Source organism: Erythrolamprus reginae, chromosome 2 (genome assembly GCF_031021105.1).
Source record: "Erythrolamprus reginae isolate rEryReg1 chromosome 2, rEryReg1.hap1, whole genome shotgun sequence".
In the NCBI taxonomy this organism is placed as follows: Eukaryota; Metazoa; Chordata; class Lepidosauria; order Squamata; family Dipsadidae; genus Erythrolamprus; species Erythrolamprus reginae.
In genome coordinates this window covers 95,883,831-95,902,863 of record NC_091951.1, presented here as the reverse complement: position 1 = coordinate 95,902,863, position 19,033 = coordinate 95,883,831, and the positions used below count along the sequence as shown (strand labels likewise).

General features: G+C 39.9%; 1 protein-coding gene across 1 annotated transcript in view; it reads right to left on the bottom strand.

Moving 5' to 3' along the window:
• SLC38A3 (solute carrier family 38 member 3) overlaps window positions 1-19,033 on the bottom strand; it is an 80,221-nt gene that overhangs the window by 35,487 nt on the left and 25,701 nt on the right. The window contains exon 2 of the mRNA XM_070738776.1: window positions 640-819. Within this exon, the coding sequence (XP_070594877.1) occupies window positions 640-737 (98 nt within the window). The 5' untranslated portion in view covers window positions 738-819. The remainder of the gene's footprint in view (window positions 1-639; window positions 820-19,033) is intronic.

Sequence of the window (19,033 nt, the reverse complement as noted above, 5' to 3'; positions counted from 1 at the left end):
AGTAAGCTAGTAGTACAAAGTAGGGGCTGAAATGTTAAGATCAACTGGACTTCATTCTGGTTCAATTCCCTACCTTCCATTTGATCTTCTATTAAATAATGAATATATAATTTTCTACTTTTGTTTCTATAATTTTGTTTACTCGCATGTTAAGGGCCAGACTTGTGCAATGGTTAAGACATCAGACCAGACACCATAAATTCTAGTCCCACTTTAGGCACAAAGCCAGCTGGGTTTTATCTCAGCCATAGAACAGGCAATGGCAAGACATTTCTGAAAACCTTGTCAAGAAAATGGCAGGGACTTATTCAGGTCAACTTCAAGAATCAGACTCGAATGAACGGAAGGGGTGTGTGAAATGTTCAGGATATCTACAGGTAACTAATTAGGTGGCAGCATCGATCAGGACAACCCAGCAATGTTCTGTAGTCATGGGAAGGAGGCAGATTAAAAGACCGGAAGTGGAAACAGCAGCACAAGGGTGAGCGGGTGCTAATGGGCAAACATTTGTGGATCAGGGAGTGAAGTGACAGTAATCCCATTCACTACAAAAGATAATCTTATATCCAGGACAAGTGCATTAACTCAATCCTGCAATCTGAGTCATTCAGATAAGCCAGGCTTGCAAAGTCACCTCACCTGTCATTTCCCATGGAAGTGGTATTTAATACCGAATGTTTTCCATTTGGCACCATGTCTATCATCTCTGTCTGGATGGGGATTTCCGTAGAATTCATTTCTTCCTTTTGAAGTCAGTAACTTCCCTTCTCTGGCAAAGAGTTTTCAAACAGGCAGCAGATGCGGGGTTGTTGAAATGTCCTGTATCAGCAAAAAGAGAGAAAGAAAGAAAGAAAGAAAAAAGAAAGAAAGAAAAAAAGAAAAAAAAAGAGAGAGAGATCAGTTTGGCTCTCATCATTTGGGCATGTGCTTACTCTGTTGGGACATCATCCTACAGTTCCTTGCTAATGTTGGACATGTCTACTTGAAAGGTGTTGGGATGGACTAGATGATCTCCAAGGTCCCTACCAATTTTATTCTGATTGATAGATAGATAATCTTCAGTGTAGATTAAAGGGAGTCCAAATTTTTTTTAGTGGAACAGAAGATAAATCTTATTGATTCAGCACTGTCAATCATTCACTTACAATCCTCAATATCATTATTTGATATTTAACATATTAAAGAGCTGCTAACAATAAGCAAAATACTACTCCACATTTTTCATGAAGTCAAGTTTATGATTTCATTATTACAGAAATCAAGCAAAGTGACAAGTTATTGTTTCCAGGCATATCCTTTTCTATGGCATTTCAGGTCACAGGTCCCATTGGTAAAAAAAGACCGTGGCAAAGGGAACAAGAACAGAGAAGCACGAAAAATGACTGTGGAACACTGGTGATCATATAGCGTTAGAAAATTTGAGCAGCAATTCAATTCTTCTATGGATGAATACATTTCAACAAATGTTATTGCAAGTATTTCTAAGGAAACATTCATACAACTAAAATCCACTGGAAAGTTTACAGTGGATTTTACAGTGGGGAAAGTTTACAGTGGGGAAACATGTCCAATAATAAACAAATAAAAACTTAACTGTGAATTCACATGCATATGCATAATATGCAAGTGATAATATTTAATTACACCATAATATGTTGTAAGCTGCCCTGAGTCTCAGGAGAAGGATGGCATAGAAATCGATTCAATCAATCAATCAATCAATCAATCAATCAATCAACCAACCAACCAACCAACCAACCAGCCAACCAATATACAGGTAGTCCTGAACTTACAACTATAATTGAGCCCAAATTTTTTGTTGTTAAGTGAGACATTTGTTAAACGAATTTTGACCTTTTTTTATGACTTTCCTTTATTTATTTTTTATTGATTTGATTTGACTTCTATGCCGTCCAATCCCAATGGGACTCATTGCCACAGTCATTAAGTGAATCATTGCAGTTGTTATGTTAGGAACCCAACTGTTAAGTAAATCAGTCTTTCTTATTGACTTTGCTTGTTGGAAGGTCGCAAAAGGACTTTGGAACATAACAAAGGTCATAAATGTGAATCAGTTGCCAAGCATCTCAATTTCTGATCACATGACCACAGGGATGTTGCAAAGGTCATAACTGTGAAAAACGGTCATACATCACATTTTTCAGTGCTTTGGCAAGTTTGAACAGGCACTAAATGAACTGTTGTAAGTCGAGGATTGCCTGTATTTGAATCCTTGTAAGAAAGCAAAGTAATTAATACAGGGGTGAAATCCTCCTGGTTCACTTGTGCTTATCGGTCATAGGCAGCAGTGGGCTACGAGCCAGAATTCTAAATTGTGCTTCCTGCCGTGGCTCGTAAGTTCTTGTGGGCCCAGCACGATTTTGCTGCTGCAGCTGTGGAGGCAGCAAAATTGCGCATGGAACTGCAGGTGCGCCCGTGTTTTGACATGCGCGGAAGGACAAAAAAACTTGCAGAAACACGGGCACACCTGCGGCTTTGTGCATGATTTTGTGCCTCCACAGGTGCAGCAGCAAAATCGCACTGGCCCCGCTAGAATTTATGAACCACGGTGGCAATTTAGCGTTCCGGCTCATGAATGGAGCATGAGGCTCCGCCACCCTCCTGGATGCCGCCATTTGCGTTCTTTTACCTTTACCCTCTGCGCATGCACAGAAGGCTTTGCCCCTGAATCAATATCTTATCTTAGATTTTGCAGGTGGAAATCTTAGGCAAGCCTTTTCCAATTGCTACAGAATTCCATTTTTCTTTTTGAGAAAAGGATTATAAATTCAAGCAGTGCTTCACATTTTCTGCGCCTAACTATCGGGCAGCAGTACTACCATGGCAATAAAACAAAGCGTCTAGCTGTTTGGATTACTGATTTCCTGCTCCGGAGAGTCGAGCACTCTCTCTTTCTCAACATGGACAATCAGAGTTGATGAATAGGGACAGGTTGCACATTTTCTGAGTTTTGCTTAGCTATTGACTGAAGTTTTCAGTATGTGTCATTCCTCCACATCACACCACACCCTCCCGAACTACACAAAGTGGGAGGGAGGGAGGGAGAGGAGGAGAAAAAGAAAAAGGAGGAGGAAGAGGAGGAAGGAGAGGGGGAGGGAACTCCATATTAAAATTATGGGTTGGAAGATGGCATTAGCATCAGCCTTGGAATGTCAAACCATTACATCTATCTCAGACCATGCGTTAATCTAAAGACTCAGCAGGCCAAATTTAGACAGTCTTTGAGTCTGCATGCACTCGTATTTGAAAGATGCCCACTTCCCAGTTTCTTGCAAGTTAGGCTAATGTTTAGTTACTTTCTTAGTAAAAGAAAGTATTTTATTTCTTAGGTACATTTGAGTAGATTTAATTGCCAAGCCATATCACTATTGTCATTTCCCATAAACAGCTCTTAGTCCTTTTGCTTTGCTCATCATAACCAAGTTACTCCTTAACTCTCTTTTTAGATGCTAAACAGGATGAGTGCTTTAAGTCTCTGGCTGTAAGCAGGTCTGCCTCTGCCCTATTAAAGTGCAGTTGCATTTGGACCACATTAGAGTTTGTTGCAGAAAAATCAATTTCCAAAAGCACAAAGAGATGACTGATTCAGCTGGATTCATTAACTTCTTTATAAACATAGTAATATATATTCACTCGACAAAAAAAATCCCACCCACATATAACCCTTCCCTGGTACCAACTGATAAGGAGGAGAGCCTGTAGCTTAGAGGTAAGGCCACTGCCTTTCAAGGCAGAGGCTGCAGGTTCAAATCCCTATAAGGGTATGTCTAGTTGATGACAGTAAAATAGCTTGAAATAGATTCTACAAGAGAGAAGTTTAGAGAAGATTCTAACCCAGCATTCAATTTTTTTTAAAAAAAATACAATTTTTTCATAAATTCTAAATCTTAACCTCCAAGAGGAAAAAAAATCTGACATGCTGCTCAGAGCAGAGAGTTGATAATACTAACTCTGCTGCATTGACAAGAAAAATATTGAGGGGAAAACAATTAGGTAAGGAATTCAGAGAACGGTCCTTCAAATTTATTCAGTTGCTGAACTTTTGTAGCCCATTATTTTTTTTTAAAGGCTACAAGGCTTTATCTAGAAGAGAAATTAACCATCTCACTTCATCAGTAAGCAAGATGAGTGTCTCTCCTTAACATCCACAAATACTGCTCCAAGACTTCTCATACTCTCTCACAGGAACAAACGTTTAGCCCACCTGGTGCTGGCCGTCAGCTTATGAAAGGCCTGACGTTTGAGTGGAGGGACAGAGGAACTGGAGGCAACTCTCTGGCAGGCTACTTTGCCAGGTTTGGAAAAACCCTCAGCCTCAGACACGCTGGCAGGCAACACAAAGTGCCTTCTGTTGTGCTCCCTGGTTCTACTTAGCGGGGTAGTTGGAAACTGGTTTCCAAAACAGAGCAGTTGGCGCCCTAAGGAAAGAGAAGGACCACATCCCAGTGTAGTGGTTCGCCAGCGACCATGAAATTGGCAGCAGAGTCAGACAGCGAGGAGGCTGGGAAGGAATATGGGCCAGTCCTGGAGTCAGGACTATACTATTACAGGAAATAGTACAAGGGCAGATGGACCATGAGGTCTTTTTCTGCCGTCAATCTTCTATGTTTCCGGCTCGGTGCCAGATGGGGCTTGGACCGCTGAGAGTTCTGTGCTGACCCCAGAGCCTCCATTGGCTGACATGAGCAAGGCAGAGGATCAGGGGGAGCCTGTTCATAATGCACACATGCGCAGAGTTGCCAGAAGGCAAGAATTGTTAAGGAGGAAAAGGGCAACTCGGGAGTAAGGCTTGGAGATGACTGGCCCCTCCCACAGGAATCCCAGCGACCGATTAGGTCCCACAGAGTGGGCCTTCTCCGGGTCCCGTCAACTAAACAATGTCGGTTGGCGGGCCCCAGGGGAAGAGCCTTCTCTGTGGCAGCCCCGACTCTCTGGAACCAGCTCCCCCAGAGATTAGAACTGCCCCTACTCTCCTTGCCTTTTGTAAGCTCCTTAAAACCCACCTTTGTCATCAGGCATGGGGGAACTGAGACATCTCCCCCGGGCATATACAATTTATGCATGGTATTTTGTATGTATGTTTGCTTAGTAATGGGTTTTTAAAAATATTTTAAATTATAATTATTAGATTTGTCATGAACTGTTTTATTGTGTTGTGAGCCGCCCCGAGTCTACGGAGAGGGGCGGCATGCAAATCTAATAAATAAATAAATAAATAAATGAATGAATGAATAAACAAACAAACAAACAAACAAACAAACAAACAAATAAATGGGAAGCAAATGGATGTGCTCCTTGCAGAGAGCAACTTGGTTCAATTCTACTTGGTGTAACTCAGCAGCTCTGTTCTGAATCCGTGTACTGTTTCGCCTTGCAAAGCTACTTGCCGATTAGGTCTATGGCAGCATGTTAAGAGCAATCGAGATTGGTGCTTATCAGCATTCTTTCAAAAAACTGTGGCGGACTTCTGTCAGGCTCATTAACATTGTTTGGGACTTATTACGGCTGGGAATGAACCTAATTCACAGCCGTTGAAATAAAAAGAGGGGTTTTGTGGGAGATTTCCTTTGTGCTTTATTATTTATCAGGAAGCCTAGGTCAGAAGCCAGCTTCATTGTGCCACCAGCTCCTTTTGACTGTCTTTTCCCCCTGCTAGTCATGAAAGGGTGTTGTGCTGTTGTTGTTAAAACAATATTTATGTTAGTACAGTGATCCCTCTATTATCGCGAGGGTTCCGTTCCAAGACCCCTCACGATAATCGATTTTTCGCGGAAGTAAAAACACCATCTGCGCATGCGCGCCCTTTTTTTCTATGGCCGCGCATGCGTAGATGGTGGAGTTTGCGTTCCCCGCCGCCCACGCAAAGGGGAAACCCCGATTCGGCTCCTCGCTGCTGCTGCGCTACCGAGCAGATCAGCTGCTGGGCGGCCGAAGGAACCTTCCCTGGATCTTCCCCCTCTTGCTGGCGGGCGGGCGAGCGGCGGGCATCAGCAAGGAGCCGGGGTTTCCCCTTTGCGTGGGCGGCCGGGAAGACCCAGGTTGGGGGTTCGGGGGGGGTGCTGGGAAGCCCCCCAGGCTGGCTGCGACCTTTTAAAACAGCCGTGCCGCTTCCCAGCTGACTCCTGAAGCCAAACGCGGAAGTTCGCCTTTGGCGTTTGGCTTCAGGACTCAGCTGGGAAGCGGCGCGGCTGTTTTAAAGGGTTGCAGCCAGCCTGGGGGGCTTCCCAGCATCCCCCCGAATCCGGGTTGGGGGTTAGGGGGGGTGCTGGGAAGCCCCCCAGGCCGGCTGCGACCTTTTAAAACAGCCGCGCCGCTTCCCAGCTGAGTCCTGAAGCCAAACACGGAAGTTCGCCTTTGGCGTTTGGCTTCAGGACTCAGCTGGGAAGCGGCGCGGCTGTTTTAAAAGGTCGCAGCCGGCCTGGGGGGCTTCCCAGCACCCCCCCGAACCCGGGTTGGGGGTTCGGGGGGGTGCTGGGAAGCCCCCCAGGCCGGCTGCGACCTTTTAAAACAGCCGCGCCGCTTCCCAGCTGACTCCCAAAGCCAAACGCGAAAGTGGGGGTTTTTTTAATTAATATTTTTTTAAAAAATCGCGATATAGCGTTTCGCGAAGATCGAGATCGCGAAACTCGAGGGATCACTGTATTCCATAAACTACAGTCAATGAGATCCAACAATTTATTCTATTTCCCATCTACCTCTTCATATTTTATTGCATCTTGGTGCTCACCTGGGAAAAAAAAACCCTTTCTCCATATAATTGTTTTACCATCCTTACACTTCTTTCTTTATTTAAGTACCTTACGTTGCTGCTTAAAACAGACACTAGTCCCTAACTAGCAAAATCTCAGGTGGAAAACTATAACAAAACGTCAAAGTTGAGAAGGAATGCCTTCCAGGCCTCAATTGATAGCAAAAATGGGTGTCCTTACCCTATCTAACCTAGTGAGATGGACAGATACTCTTAAACAAATAAACAATTGTTGTGTTGTATAGAGCTTTTAGAGGAGTGAAAACCAGCATCCCGAACCACTTCAAGAAAGAAACTGAGGTGGCACAATGGGTAGAGTGCAGTACTGCAGGCCACTAAAGCTGACTGCTAGATCTGCAGGTCAGCAGTTCAAATCTCATCACCAGCTCAAGGTTGACTCAGCCTTCCATCCTTCCCAGGTGGGTCAAATGAGGACCCGGATTGTGGGGGCAATAGGCTGGCTCTGTTAAAAAGTGCTATTGCTAACATGTTGTAAGCTGTCCTGAGTTTAAGAAGGGCAGTATTAAAAAAAATCAAATAAATAAACTGAAATCCAGCAGAGTTTGTGTAACAATAACAGTGTAACATGTAACAAACTATAGCATGCTCTAAACCTATCGAAGCTTCTGGGTGGTCTTTTCAAGGATAGCCCCATTCAGTGTGCCTTCATTCCAATTGTTAAGTGACTAAGATGGGAATGATTATGAACAAAGCCTCTGGTCATATTTTGTAAAATATGAGAACTAAATCCCCACCTAATTATCAATCTTGTGGTCTTTTGTGGATATATATGCCACCCGCACACTTTCCCCCCCGAACTCTATCAATTATGATCGGAGTTGAGTTGCACGTGTGGACCCAGCACAAAAGGCACAGAGACATATCACAGCCACACAAATGTGAGATGATTCTCGGCAAAAGAACTTTACCATTTTTCTTCAAGCATAATTTATAATTATTTTTCTTATATGGAAAAAAATATTGAAAAATGAATGGCAGAGAACTATAAGGGAGCTGCTTTTTGTGGCAATCTGGGTGTATGCTGAATATCTCCAGTGTATGTCTGGGTTTTTGAGGGGACTTTCAATCTTTGGAAGATTTTGCCTGATATCATGTAACTGACTTGCTAAAGATAGAGCTTTTCTGGATCACTTTGATGACAATCAAAAGCACTTCTCTTGAGGCCTGAAAACACTTGCGTAACCATAGCCACTGCCTAGCTGGGCTGTTAAGAATCTATCGTGCGGGGTGGGGGAGGATGATTTGCCATTGGATATTTGTTATATTTCCTACTATTTGAGTTTTATTTTTAAAATAGCAAGTTTTATCGTAGGAATCTTCAAAGTGTTGTGAACATGATTTATAGCAATAGATTTGTTTATACCTGGGGCTTTTTCTTGGTGTCTTGCTAAATTAAAAATGTATGAATTCACACGCACCAAAAAAGCAGCTCCCAGGTCACAGCGACTGTAAATTTATGCAGATGAAGTGATGAAGCAACTAGTGCTTTCAATTTTCCTGTTAAGGAAAATTCATCGCAAAAGATGAGTTCACAAAAATGTGGACCATCTCAGGAAATTTATTTATGATAGTGACAAATACGTTGATTACAAAAAAGTGAAATTCTCATTTTGATGAGGAACAATTTTTGATATCTATTACCTTATGTAATTCTTTGCTTCAGCTTGACAAATGGAAACTCTGCAGAGAAAACTTAGCTTATTTTTCTTAATTTAGATTAAATGTCAAAAGACAAGTAAGTGTCTGCAACTGGTGGATTGTTGGGAGTAGCAGCAGAACATATCCCTTTAACCAGCGAAGGGCTACCAAAATTTTTACTACCACACTGTGGGAGTGGCTTATGCATTTTCTTTCAACTTTTTTCAGTGCAAATCGGATGCTCTGGGGTGGAGCTCCATTTTTACTACCCCACTGTGTTTCCCCCCCCATCTGGGCACCCCTGCCTTTAACAAAAAATGATCACTAAGTCTTAATCTATGAGATACCCTGCATATAATCTTCTGTTCTCATCACAAAGAATGTAACAAAGAGGGTATAAGAAACATGTACGACTCATAGAAGAGTTCGTGATGTAGATTTTAGCATGTAGGAACTATAGCCCTTCTATGGATACAACCAAAAGACTGCATCTGGTATGTAGACAACATCTGTAGACAAAAATGGAAAAACTGGAGAAGAACACATAAAATAGTCAACAACATCTTCATACGCATAAAAATTATGAGGGAAGAAATACAATGCTTTCTAGTTATTCTTATCACCAGAGGAAATGGTGGCAAATTAGAAACACAAATCTATTGCTAAACCATTCATACTAACCAAGTGCTTCTCTTTCAAACAACAACCCAACCTCCCACAAAAGAAGCTGTGTAAGAAAGAACATTATTCAGACAAGCACAAATGCAATGGAGCAACCTAGAGGACTAGAAAAAGGAAACAGACCGCATCCTGGACATAAACTGTTTCAATTCCTACCCTCAAAGCGTCGCTACAGAGCACTGCACACCAAGACAACTAGACACAAGAACAGTTTTTTCCCGAACGCCATCACTCTACTAAACAAATAATTCGCTCAACATTGTCAAACTTTTTACTAAGTCTGCACTTCTATTTCTACTGGTTTTTGTCATCATTCCTATCATCTATTTCCTCCCACTTAGGACTGTGTGACTGGAACTTGTTGCTTGTATCCTAAGATTTTTATTAATATTGATTGTTTCTTCGTTGCTTATTTGACCCCTATGACAATCATTAAGTGTTGTACCACATGATTCTTGACAAATGTATCTTTTTCTTTTATGTACGCTGAGAGCATATGCACCAAGACAAATTCCTTGTGTGTCCAATCACACTTGGCCAATAAATTCTATTCTATTCTATATACATCTTCCAGCAAAATGGATACCTATACAACTTGATCAAAAGGTGCTTGATTATTCAACCCACTACAACACAACAAACACAAACTAAGCAATTAGAAGACACAATGAAAACTTCTCAAGACATGGAACGACTTAACCATAATTTCAACTGGGGAACTGTGAGCATTAATAAACCAAGCTAAAATCCCAAAATGATAGGAAATTCCTAGAAGCACAACACTCAGACAAATCAGTCATCACCAGGCACATAAATGACATGTACACATCATTCAAAGGAGACAATTTAAAAGGGAAACAAAAAGACTAGAACACCCTCTCCCCAGAAAAAAACAACCTCAGAGAACACTAAGGATGTCACAGTTTAATCTTGAGCTACATAGCCTGACACCTATTGATACTTCCCTTATCCTACAAAAAGTAGTTACTGTTGATCAATTTAAGCAAATGAAAAATAAGAAATGAAGAAATTAAAAGAAGATGATTTGCAAGAATAGTTTTAGAGAGATATAATTAGGTAATGATATCACTGTAATTAAATCTAAGCAAATTTTGTTAGATTTCCTTTTCTTTTTCTTGTGTCTCCCGTCTCCTGCCTTTAATTTCTTCCTCTTTCTCTGTACTTTCTTAACATTGTTTATTGTGACTGTGTAACAGGAAATAGAATGATTAATTTATATGCATGTGCAGTACAGTATATAGTACATTGCATGTGTTACAGTAGAGTATATTACATTCAGCATCATTTAGATTAGATTAGATTATTAAAATTCTTTATTAGAATTCTTTATTGGCCAAGTGTGATTGGACACACAAGGAATTTGTCTTTGGTGCATATTCTCTCAGTGTACATAAAAAGAAAAGATACATTAGTCAAGAATTATAAGGTACAACATTTAATGATAGTCGTAGGGTACAAATAAGCAATCAAATCATACTAAGAAACAATATAAATCGTAAGGATGCAAGCAACAAGTTGCAGTCATTTGTGGGAGGAAATGGGTGATGGGAACAATAAGAAGATTAATAGTAGTGCAGACTTTGTACATAGTTTGACAGTATTGAGGGAATTATTTGTTTAGTGGAGTGATGGCATTCAGGAAAAAACTATTTTTCCCTGTCTAGTTGTTCTGGTGTTCAGTGCTCTATAGCAGTGTTTCCCAACCTGGGCAACTTGAAGATATTTGGACTTCAACTCCCAGAATTCCCCAGCCAGTGAATGCAGATATCTTCAAGTTGCCAAGGTTGGGAAACACTGCTCTATAGCAGCAGTCAACAACCGGCGGTCTGTGGTGATCCGCGAGAAAATTTTGCTGGTCCACAGAAAAATTATTTGCATTTTTTTATACGGCACTGAATACTACTTATCTTTTTTAAAAATTCCTATTAGTGGTCCGCAGGATTTAAAATTATGATTTTAGTGCTACCTGAGGTCCAAAAGGTTGGCAATCCCTGCTCTTTATTAATGTCCAGGGTATGAGGGGTTTGTAAATATTTTCACAGCTCCTTTTTTGACTCATACAGTATACAGGTCTTCAATGGAAGACAGGTTGGTAACAATTGTGTTTTTGATGAGATGTGTAGAAATTTAATAAAAATAAATATGAAAATGTGTAAATACTTTTTAACCAAAATGGCCAACCACCAATGATCCACCCCGAGTCGTCGGAGAGGGGCGGCATACAAATCAAATAAATTGAATTGAATTGATCAAAATGACAGTTTGATTAATTTTGGTTCAACCAAGAAAACAGCTTTTAGTCTTCTTGACTTCTTTTGGGAGGTAAAAGGATAAAACTATTTAGAGTTTGCCAAAATATTTTCAAACCGTATCTAACCTTTTTCTTTCTTATTCCTGTAACAATAGATTTGATAAAAGTAACATAAATTGCAGTTTTGAAATCCCAGGTCAATGTCTAAAATAACTTAGCTGATACCATAATTGCATTCTCAAGGGTGGCGGCCACATGTAAGACCACAGAAGCTGAATGGGATTTAGGAAGATCTAAAAACTGTTCTTTATTGAAATCCAAGACTTTACTGTATTTGAGTCAGAAGTGCTTTAACTTAAACCCTCTCATTTGCAGAGATTTTTTCCCCCTTTTTAAAAAAATCAAGTCTTTAGAAACCCACAGTACATGTCAAAAATAAATATAGCATCGACTGTAAATTTACTGCTAACCTACAATTGAATTAATTCTCTCTTCTAAAACTCCAGGTCATCAAGTTTCTTGGCATTTGCTGTAAGCCATGATGAGGTCACATACGCTACGGCATCATAGTGCAAATTGTATAGTTCACAACATTTGCATGAGGATATTACTTCCTTCCTTCCAATAAATCCAAGCTTGGATGTAATAGAATAATGAACAGTTTCATCCAGACGGCATTGTTTCTGACTCTTTGTGAGGAACTGAGTATGTCTTGTATAATGAAGAGAAGAACTAGAGAGGATATGACAGTAGTCTTGTCAAGTGAAAGAAACCAGAACCAAGGTGGTTGAAATAAATACAATTTTATTCCATACTAGCTCTCTGGAACAGTGTTTCCCAAACTTTTGACATACGTGTAACCCTTCTATAATTTTTGTAATGCTTAGTACCCCTCGTCAAAAAAAAAAAATGGATGTATTTTAATAACAATCAAAATATTTTTATTTTTTTTTATTTTTTTGGTACATACACAAAATAATAATAAATGAAAAATTAAATTATCTATAATAAAATATAAATAAAATGTATATTATAAACAACATTTATTTGGATCAATGAGAAGGATGAAATTGTTTGTGCTGAGATGATAGATCGTCATAATTCGGTTCGCTGGTTGTTAATTTTAATCTGAGATGCAGTTCCTTGTCCAATAATCTGTTCCTTTTTTCAACTTAATGTCTACAAATGCTGAAAAAGCAACTTCACATAAATATGAAGTTGGAAGAGGTAAGATGTATTTCAGAACTTTTTCTGAATGTGTACCCCCACCAAACCCGAATCCCAGCGACCGATAAGGTCCCACAGAGTTGGCCTTCTCTGGGTCCCGTTGACTAAACAATGTCATTTGGCAGGCCCCAGGGGAAGAGCCTTCTCTGTGGCGGCCCCGGCCCTCTGGAACCAACTCCCCCTGGAGATTAGAACTGCCCCCACCCTCCCTGTCTTTCGTAAACTACTCAAGACTCATTTATGCCGCCAGGCATGGGGAAGTTAAGATATTCCTTGCCCCTAGGCCATTACAAGTTATGCATGGTATGTTTGTGTGTATGTTTGGTTTTATTATAAGGGTTTTTAGTTGTTTTATTAATTTGATTTCTACATGCTGTTTTTTATCATTGTTGTTAGCCGCCCCAAGTCTGCGGAGAGGGGCGGCATACAAATCAAATCAAATCAAATCAAATCAAATCAATAAATAAATTGTACACGTACCACACTTTGGGAAACACTGCTCTAGAACATGATGGTGAACCTATGGCACGGGTGCCACAGGTGGCATGCAAAACCATATCTGAGGGCAAGCGAGGCGTTGCCCTATGTCAACTCCACAGAGGCTCAGGGAGGGTGAAAAATGGGCCTACCAGAAGTTCGTTTTTGCCTTCCCAGAGGCTCAAGGACAGCATCCAGAGCCTGGAGAGGGCAAACTCCCCCCCCCCACAGGTAATTCTGTGACAAGGCCATGCCCACCATGGCCACGCCCACCCAGCAACCAGACAGAGAATGCCTTGCTAAAATTTTGGAAGCCCACCCCTGAGTAGTTTCATTCTGCAAAGAAGAAACACTTCATGCGGAGTTTAATTTGGAGGAAAACACTCATGAATGAAATAACAGACAATGCCTAAATAAAAAGTATTTGGCAATACCCGCTAACTAAAATCCAGGAAAGGCTTCTGGGAGAAAACTGACAGCTAATCTGATGAAAAACATACATTCTGTTAGCTGGCTTCTGGTGCTATCTTCCATCGGGTGATAAAATTGGAAATTAAGCTTCAGGGATCATAAAATGGAAGGTGTTAAAGTCATAAATTCACTGTGTATTACTTGAATGGCAAGCTTCCAGGAAAGTGAAAGAAAGTTGTAGAGAAGGTCTCTACTACAGAGATATTTCAGGGGTGGGGGAATAATGGTTTTAATTGCTTCAGGAGTATTTAAAGTTGCCTGTCACAAGAATGTTTTATCATGTGGGAGAAAAAGGTGATGTTATCAAACGTTGTCTGCTTATAATTGCAAACATGAACATGAATTATTAGGGAAATGATTAGACAAGAGAAAACATAAAAACAATTGATTGAGAATCAATTTCAGCTATTCAATGATGGACCACTAGATACCACTCAATTGTGAATACAGTAGTTCAAATCCAGATAGGAAGCAGTTAAGCCTTGATTAGGTTTCTCCTTTGGGTCGTCATATATATTTGGTTTTCCTGCCCCTTTGTATTTCTGTGGGGTGGCCTTTAGTCCAGATACAGCAACTCCTCCTCTAGTGACCTAATACAACCATCTGGTCATTAAGCAAAATGGTCATTAAATGAACAAGAGAGATGTTCAAAAGATTACCTATTGCTGCCATCTCAGTGTGATAAAAGTTCTCCCATACAGCTATGCCAGCATTCCCCACACTCCGGCATGTATGGTTGTCAGACAATTTGGTCATATAAATGCATACATTGGTTGGGAAATGAAACTTTTATTACCATTCATTACTGTTATATTGTGAATAGTTGCTAACTGTTGCTAAACAAGAAGTATTTGTACTGCAACTGGCCCAAAATAAAGGAGTCCTGGTAGGGTTTGGAAAAAGCTGTGCTGTTTGCCAGTTGCTTTCTAAAACCCATGTTCTAACTTTTACATGCGGACGTTTATATGGCTTAGGCCCAAATTAGCTGGAACAACTTCTACTTCAAATCAGTAACACTCAAAAGGTATTAATTTATTACTTCCATTATATTTTCTTATTAAAAAATTGTGGTTTGTTGATTCCACAGTCCCTTAGTAGATCAAAAGATTTATCTTGCAAAGATGATAAACTTGCCATTTTAAAAAAGTAATAGCAAGTCTACCACCCAGGTAGAGATAAGTGTCTATTTGCTTTCCTGCAAAGAAATTGCCATGAGATGCCCAGCCTAATAATCTATGGCAGGGGTCCCCAAACTTGGCAACTTTAAGACATGTGGACTTCAATTCCCTGAGGTCTCAGCCAGCATACAATACAGCTCACCTGTCTGGAACCTGTACTGCATTAATACAATTGAGAGAGTCCAGAAATATCTCACAAGAAGAGTCCTCCACTCCTCTACTCATAGCAGAATACCTTGTTCCACCAGATTTCAAATTTTGGACTTAGATAGTTTAGAGCCATGTCACCTTTAATCTGACCTAAATGTAATTTATAAAATCACTCACAATGTCCTACCTGTCAATAAATACTACAGCTTCAACTGCAGCAACACACGAGCATGTAATAGATTCAAACTAAATGTAAACCGCTCCAAACTGAACTGCAGAAAATACGACTTCAGCAATAGAGTGATCAATGCCTGGAATGCACTATCTGACTGTGGTTTCTTCCCCAAATCCCAAAAGGTTTAACCTTAGACTGTCTATAGTCAACCTGTAAGGTCTATAAGGGGTGTATATAAGCGCACCATTGTGCTTACAGTCCCTGTCTTACTGTCCTATTGTCCAAATTTACCTGTAACTACTTTACTTTTGTTTATGTTCATACCAATATCTGCTATCTTGTGCATGTTTTGACTAAATGAATAAGCAAGCGAGCAAGCAAGCAAGCAAGCAAGTAAGTAAGTAAGTAAGTAAGTAAGTAAGTAAGTAAGTAAGTAAATAAATAAATAAATAAATACGTCGCCAGGTTTGAAGACCTCTGATCTGCAGATAACCAAATCAGAAATGAATCCACCTCCACCAGAAGGAGAGAACAATGAGATATAAATGAGGATTTTTTTTCAAATTGGCTAGGAAGATGCCCACATCCTTAATTCAATCATCAACACTCAAGGCTCCGATGGAATCCCACAAGAAATTGCAACAAGGAAGTCTTATTTAGCAAAACTAAATGTAGATTTTTGCCTCTTTTAAATAAGGATTTCAGGTGGAGGGGGAAAGAAATCCTCCCAAAAATACTTGCAATACTGGATATAACTGCAAAGCATCATCTGAGACCTGAACACGTAAGATCAAGAATTTGATTTCCTACCTTTCATCTCCTCAGCAGATGCATAATGACTTCTCTGTTGGGAAGCAAAAGCAGTTCCAAGCTTCATGCAAGATTTGGACAGCAAGCCCCTTCACAGTTATCACAAGCAGCCCTGTGTGTGTTGGTTTTTTTAAACTAAGACTAGAAAGATCTTCTTTTAGCTTTTTTGCTCAAAAATCTTGTCACCCTATAATTAAATAGCCATTTTTAACCCTATGCAACACAGAACATTTCAGTTACTTGAGTAATGAATACCGTGCCATTGCTAAGCCACATATTCGCTGCTCTTTGGTTAATTTAATGTACAAGAAAATATTTCCGGCTCCTAGCCTGACTCGATGAAATTCCCAGAGCGAGTGGGCCTCTGCTGACAGCTGGTAGAATCTGGCAGCAACAGCATTTGTTCCGTAGCTGGCGTGCTTCCCAGAATGCAGTTCTGTTGGGCACCTGATTAGCAATATTAATGTGGAAATGAAGGAGTCATGCATAGTACTGTACTAATTATTTTTTTAAAAGAAACACTTATTTGAAAACTATTTTAACAAAGCAGCAGTGGAAAAACAGGGAGCGTTTTACACATAGAAAGATGGGTAGCAAATCTTCCCTAATGCTGTACGAGTTTGTTTCCTTCACTTTCCTTACCTTTCTTTTGCTCTGCAGTAAGACCTTGCAGAACAGCCAATAAATCTAACTTTATATGAAAAGGAGCAGGTGTAGGCCTATAAATATCCCCACTCATCTAAATTTTAAAGTCATGATTCTTGACAATTGTATCTTTTCTTTTATGTACACTGAGAGCATATGCACCAATGACAAATTCCTTTTGTCCAATCACACTTGGCCAATAAAGAATTCTATTCTGTTCTGTTCTATTCTATTCAATCAACACTAATGTTTAATCTTGGAATGTCTGTGAGATAACACTGCTATATGTCCCTACGTTGTACTTTGGAGTCTATATTTGTCCTCATAAAAAGTTATTTGTGTAGTATATGACAGTACTGTACACGAAATGACATCTCTCATGCTATGAGCATTGAATGCAGTGCATGTAAAGATTATTTGTGTGAATATTATGTGTTATTGTGTGAAATGTACTTCACACTTTTCCCTTCCTTCCCTTTCACCCACATATTATTGGAGCCATACTAAAATTGTCTTTGCATGCCCAACCTATGAAGTATTACAGCAAATGAAATGAACCATCAAGCAATATATTCCATACTACTATGGCTAAGCCTTTTTTATATATCAAAGGGCAGGAGAAACTGAGAGCCACACCAGATAAATAAAAACTCTGCAGCAGTCTACAGTATATGTACAATGGATTCACATTCTTACTGGCCGGGTGGTTCCAATAGAGAGGGAGGGAGGGAGAGAGGGGAGAAGGGAGAAAGAGAAAGTTTTTTTTGCCCACCTCTTTAACAGCCAGTGGCACTGTCACTTTGGATTTTAAAATAAAAATGGATTTGTTGTAGAACAAAGCTTTAGTCATGGCCAATTGCTGCATTTCTTCAGAGGACCTCTGGGGAAAGATAAGTAGGAAGCAGACAAGGCAGAAGCTGTGTTGATTTTTGTTAAAACTGCAATGTACAATTTGGTAGGTCTTATAAGTTAAAGAACCCTGAACTTTTTTTCTAGCAACATCAATATTTGAACCACGGCTGTCTTTGCAACGGGTCAAAGAAAGCATTCTCCAATCAAAATATACGTGCAATTACACTTTGTCTCAATTTACTTTACACCTACATGCACAGAATCCTAATTCACCCAGTCTTGAAGGATTCTTCTGGAGTTCTTCCGAGTCTATTTAAGTCCACTGAGTTCATCTCAGTCTTTAGCGTTCCTCAAGGAAGAGACACAAGTCAGAGCCAGCATTTCTAGAAAAATACTTCCGAATGCAATCCTGACAATTAAGTCTATGCCTAAAAGAATCCTGCCTAAAATCCAGTCCAGCAATTGCCAATCAGTGTGCGCTGAATGGATCCATGTTCTGACACTGTAGAAGGAAGCTTCCTATGTTTCCACATTTTCAACCAAAGACCCTTCAAATTTATTTGAATTCTTCTTTCCAGCTTAATTTTGAATAATCAGGATAAGCTTAATATTTTAAAATGGTCATATGGCAGCCGGGCTCTGTTCCAACAGTTCAACAGTCAATGTAAACATGCTTCTTTTACCACTGTTGCATTCCACATATGGGCAACCATAATTAAGTCAGTGGATCTAATTGGTTTTTCTTTCCGCTCGAACATATTTTTCCCCCGTGAATCAATTTTATAAATGAGTAGGCAGATCTATTTAGAAGTCACATATATGAACATTTTTTGCAACAAATCACTCTATAGAGATTTATTATCTAAGGAAAAAAGTCTTGCACGCGCATGCACACACACACACACACACTGATTACGAACAATTACAGAAGATAAAATATTGTAAGCCGCTTATTCTCAACAAGCAACCTCCTTCTGGCTGATTACAAAGTAGCGCAGTGTCTCTTACTTATAATGCTGATGAATGAGTAATTTCAACTATTTATACAATACATTCATATAGATGGAACTAGGATTTGCAAAGGTCATTTATAATACCTCAACGAATATTAATGCATTTTAAATTAAGATAGAAAATAACAATGAATCAAAATACAGGTTTAGACATTTTTACCAGACACGAGGCTTTTGGGGTGATGGGAGGGGGTCAGATAGCCTATAAATCCCAATAAATTACTGAATTTCACCGACTAAGCTTAACATTTAATAAATTTTCTGCAGCTGATTCATTATGGAAGTTACTTGTTCTAACTGCGCAGACAATGCCAAATAACATGTAACTACCATCATTCACTTATAGTTCTATGCCATGATGCTGGCTGTGGAAAACCTAATCCCCAATCTTCAAAGCAAGATTGTTATTAGGGGAGGGGTGGGAGCATGGGACAAGGGATAGATACATTCCTGTACGGCCTACCCCAAAGAGGAGGTGGAATGACCTGCCATACAGTGATAGGTCAGAACACATGAAGTTAAATGGCTTCAACTCCGCTGTGATTACAGTGGACTTTTTGTTCCATATAAAAATTCACTAGAGTGGAGGTTTTGGTCAATTGTTATCCACCCGCTTCTTACATCCTTATTCTCACTTCAGAGGTATACATTGGT